This window comes from Argopecten irradians, chromosome 2, assembly GCF_041381155.1.
Source record: "Argopecten irradians isolate NY chromosome 2, Ai_NY, whole genome shotgun sequence".
NCBI lineage: Eukaryota > Metazoa > Mollusca > Bivalvia > Pectinida > Pectinidae > Argopecten > Argopecten irradians.
In genome coordinates, this window is record NC_091135.1 from 48,548,317 (window position 1) to 48,552,209 (window position 3,893).

General features: G+C 35.1%; 1 protein-coding gene across 1 annotated transcript; it reads right to left on the reverse strand.

The window, feature by feature from the left end:
• Positions 1 to 402: 402 nt before the first annotated feature.
• Positions 403 to 1,035, reverse strand: LOC138316679 (putative uncharacterized protein DDB_G0294196). The gene has a single exon (XM_069258346.1). It carries the CDS (start codon positions 1,033 to 1,035, stop codon positions 403 to 405), a length of 633 nt encoding a protein of 210 aa, XP_069114447.1.
• Between the last annotated feature and the right edge of the window lie 2,858 nt (positions 1,036 to 3,893).

Consider the following 3,893-nt stretch of genomic DNA (forward strand, 5'->3'; position numbering starts at 1 on the left):
AATATGTTTTTTGAAGTATTTCAATTGTTACATGTGTTATCCATGAAACAATAATATTTTTTGAGACATATGAATCTAAACTTACAAAATTTATATATATTACATTGATGACATATTTACATTTTCATGTATAAATATCAAGCTTTGAATTTAACTGGTGAATTTTAACAAATTTTACGGTTAATGGCCAAGTTTTGGTTCTCTAGTTCCTTAAGTTGCCTTTGTGACTCCCTGGGTTGACTTTTTGGTTCCTTAGTTCCTTGAGTTGTCTTTGTGATTCCCTGGGTTGACTTTTTGGTTCCTTAGTTCCTTGAGTTGTCTTTGTGACCCCCTGGATTGACTCTTTGGTTTCTTGGTTCCTTGAGTTGTCTTTGTGACTCCCTGGGTTGACTTTTTGGTTCCTTAGTTCCTTGAGTTGTCTTTGTGACCCCCTGGATTGACTCTTTGGTTTCTTGGTTCCTTGAGTTGTCTTTGTGACTCCCTGGGTTGAGGTTTTGGTTTCTTGGTTCCTTGAGTTGTCTTTGTGACTCCCTGGGTTGACTTTTTGGTTTCTTGGTTCCTTGAGTTGTCTTTGTGACCCCCTGGATTGACTCTTTGGTTTCTTGGTTCCTTGAGTTGTCTTTGTGACTCCCTGGGTTGAGGTTTTGGTTCCTTAGTTCCTTGAGTTGTCTTTGTGACTCCCGGGGTTGACTTTTTGGTTTCTTGGTTCCTTGAGTTGTCTTTGTGACTCCCTGGGTTGACTTTTTGGTTTCTTGGTTCCTTGAGTTGTCTTTGTGACTCCCTGGGTTGAGGTTTTGGTTTCTTGGTTCCTTGAGTTTGTTGTCTTTTGTCTTTCTTGAGTGACTCCCTGGGTTGAGGTTTTGGTTCCTTAGTTCCTTGAGTTGTCTTTGTGACTCCCGGGGTTGACTCTTTGGTTTCTTGGTTCCTTGAGTTGTCTTTGTGACTCCCTGGGTTGACTTTTTGGTTTCTTGGTTCCTTGAGTTGTCTCTGTGACTCCCTGGGTTGACTTTTTGGTTTCTTGATTTGCCTTGACATGACTCCTTGGCTCCATTAGTTGCCTTAGTGTATTTGGTTCCTTACCTAATGGTCACATTGGTGCTGTTTATTGTCTCTGTGTCTGCTTGGTCCTCTTTGTTATTCTTATCTGTCCTTCCCCTGGTTGCAGTTTTGCCTGCTTGATCCCCATTGTTGTTTTTGTCTGTCTGTTGGACTCCTTTATTGGACTTGCTTTAATTGTTCGTTCCTTTAGTGAACCTTTTATCTCCTTGGTTCCTATACTTAAATTTTCGGTTTTGTATTTCTTGATTTCCTTTAGCTTCTTTTCTTATCATTCTTTCGGGTTCCTTAAATTTATTGTCCATTTTTTTGTCTCCTTGGTTTCTGTAATTATGATAAACCTACCTTATTTTCTTATTTCTTGTTCCTTGTTTTTGGTACTTTTGAATTGAGAGTATTTTCCTTTTGGTTTTTAAGTCCAATTCACAAAACATCCAACAAAGCTTCCACATATTTTCTTAGATTTTTGTCTCCATTTCTTTATCAGTTTAATTCTGTTATCCTAAGGAACCAAGTTGTTTTTCCTTGGTGGACAATGAATTTGTAGCCACCAACTTTCAATTATTTCCAATTATTATTATGTTAAAAGCCATGATTACAATATCTCTGTTAGTCAGTGGCGTAGCTACCATTGATGCAAAAACGCAACTGCGTGCACATCAATCAATTTTCAAAAAAAAAAAAGTCATAACTACACGTAACCGAGACTAACATTATACATTTTAATTTGTTATCCGAATCACCTTTTATTTTCACTTTTTAGGTTTACTTTTTCCGGAAAATTATGTTTCCGTTCCTTTTCCAGGGTTTACAATATTATACTCACTAAAAGTTGGTGCGAGGTCGTTTCAGAAAATGGACGTTTTTAAGCCGAAAACCCGACAGGAACAAGACAGTAGGTAACTAACAAGGAGTTATATCCCAATATACACAAGATTTTTCAGATCTTAAGAACCACATCACTAACAACACCAACAGCAGAAAGAAGCTTACTAGGGTGTTATGAAACGCCTTAAAACCTGCGAGCATGGGTTCTGGCTCTGTTACATATGCACCACGACATGCCCATAGACGTGGATACCGTTATTGACATTTCCGATGGGCAAAAAAACAGGAGGATGTTATTACAATGAACTTTGATATGTGACTAGTCTTCGTCGCTATCACAATAAAATAAGTGCACAAATAAAGAGTATATTTGTATTCAATTTTCATTTAGTCCCCTTTGTTCATTTTTACTATGCGTTTATATGTGTAGAAATGATCCAATGAGAGTAACAGGACTTACACACATAAAGAAATTGACTGACTATTTAAATTGACTTTGTTTTCCTACAAAATTATCAAAATTGCTCTAGGCCTACCATTTAATTGCAGTGTAGTAAGAAAGTCACCAAAGACACAGCCGTGTTTGGCAAAAATACAGTACATGTTAGCATAAAGATACAACATTTACAATTATAATTTCTAAATGTAGGTAACTTTCAATCTGCAATATGAATTAATCTGTTTTCAATGTTATTTTTTCGAAAAATTACCACGTAAAGAATGCTTTAAAATCATAAAAAATACACCGTACAATTCATCTCAGTCATTCGAAATCATAATTTTTTTTCCAGGGGGGGGGGGGGGGGGGGGACCCCCCTGACCCCCCCAAACACCAAAATTTATTCTCAAGCCTTTGGCGCTCGGACTACAATTTGCATGCACATTCATTTCCTGCTAGCGACGCCACTGTTAGTTGAGAACGAAGTGTTATAGATACTCTCAGATCACCAAGTTATCAATCAAATAAAACAATGCCCTCTTTTTTAATTAAAAAACAAATGATTCATGTCAATAGCCTAAAGACAATCTTTTAAATTGGATTCTTCTTGAATGCATTGAAATGCATTCTAAACTTACAGACAGATTGGTGTTAAAGGCCTTGCAGCAAGTTTTGCATTGAAATCTTACTAGAAAAGTAATTCTGAACATGTAGCTTAATCAACTTGTTTAGTATAATACCAAAACTGGCATCATTCTGTTACAATCAAGTTGATATTTCAGTGTTAAGATAATGGCAAATCAAGCTAACAAATCATTTCTCCTTGGAAAAGTAATTAGGTAATGTAATTCAATGAAATGTGTATAAAACTCTGAATGGACTTGTTCGATTTCAGTGTAATCTATTTTGATTTCAATCCATTTCTTTTTTGTTGTTGTAAAGTATACACCTGATTTCCTGAGAGAGTTCAGATCGACTAGCTAATTGTATATGTCACTTCATCAAGAACCACATGCCCATCCAAACCTACTCATCCATTTTCTCTTTTAGGATTTTTTTGTTCTTTTTGACTTTCAATGTTGGTATGATTTATCAGGCACTCAAGAAATTATTTGCTAGTTTATTTTAATCTGCTACATCATAAAAGCCTTAACAAATTAAAGGTTATGGATTAAATAGTTCCAACAATAAATTCATTTTACTGCATTTGTGTCAGAATTGTTAGGTGTGTGTAATTTGATATGCACTTGTCATGCTTTTTGTAATACAAATGTTTATCTTATAAAGCTTGAATCAGTTACAATATATGTGAGAAATTTCATGGATGGATTCATATCAATTAACATTACAATTTTAAAACAAAATCTTTTATAACAAATAGAGTAAAAGATATCTGTATTTTGCATTAATCTATTGAAATATACATAGAATGAATACAATTTTTAATAAGATAGGGAACTTTTTTTGTTTTGCCATTTATTAAGATTTTCACATCCAGCACGGAAAGTGAGCATTTGTCAACGGCCAAGATTCAATTTCTATTACCAAGAATGTTATATCATTCTGAAGG

Excerpts from the sequence above, each read along its gene's own strand:
- LOC138316679 (XM_069258346.1), bottom strand. The coding sequence starts at position 1,035 with ATGTCAAGGCAAATCAAGAAACCAAAAAGTCAACCCAGGGAGTCACAG.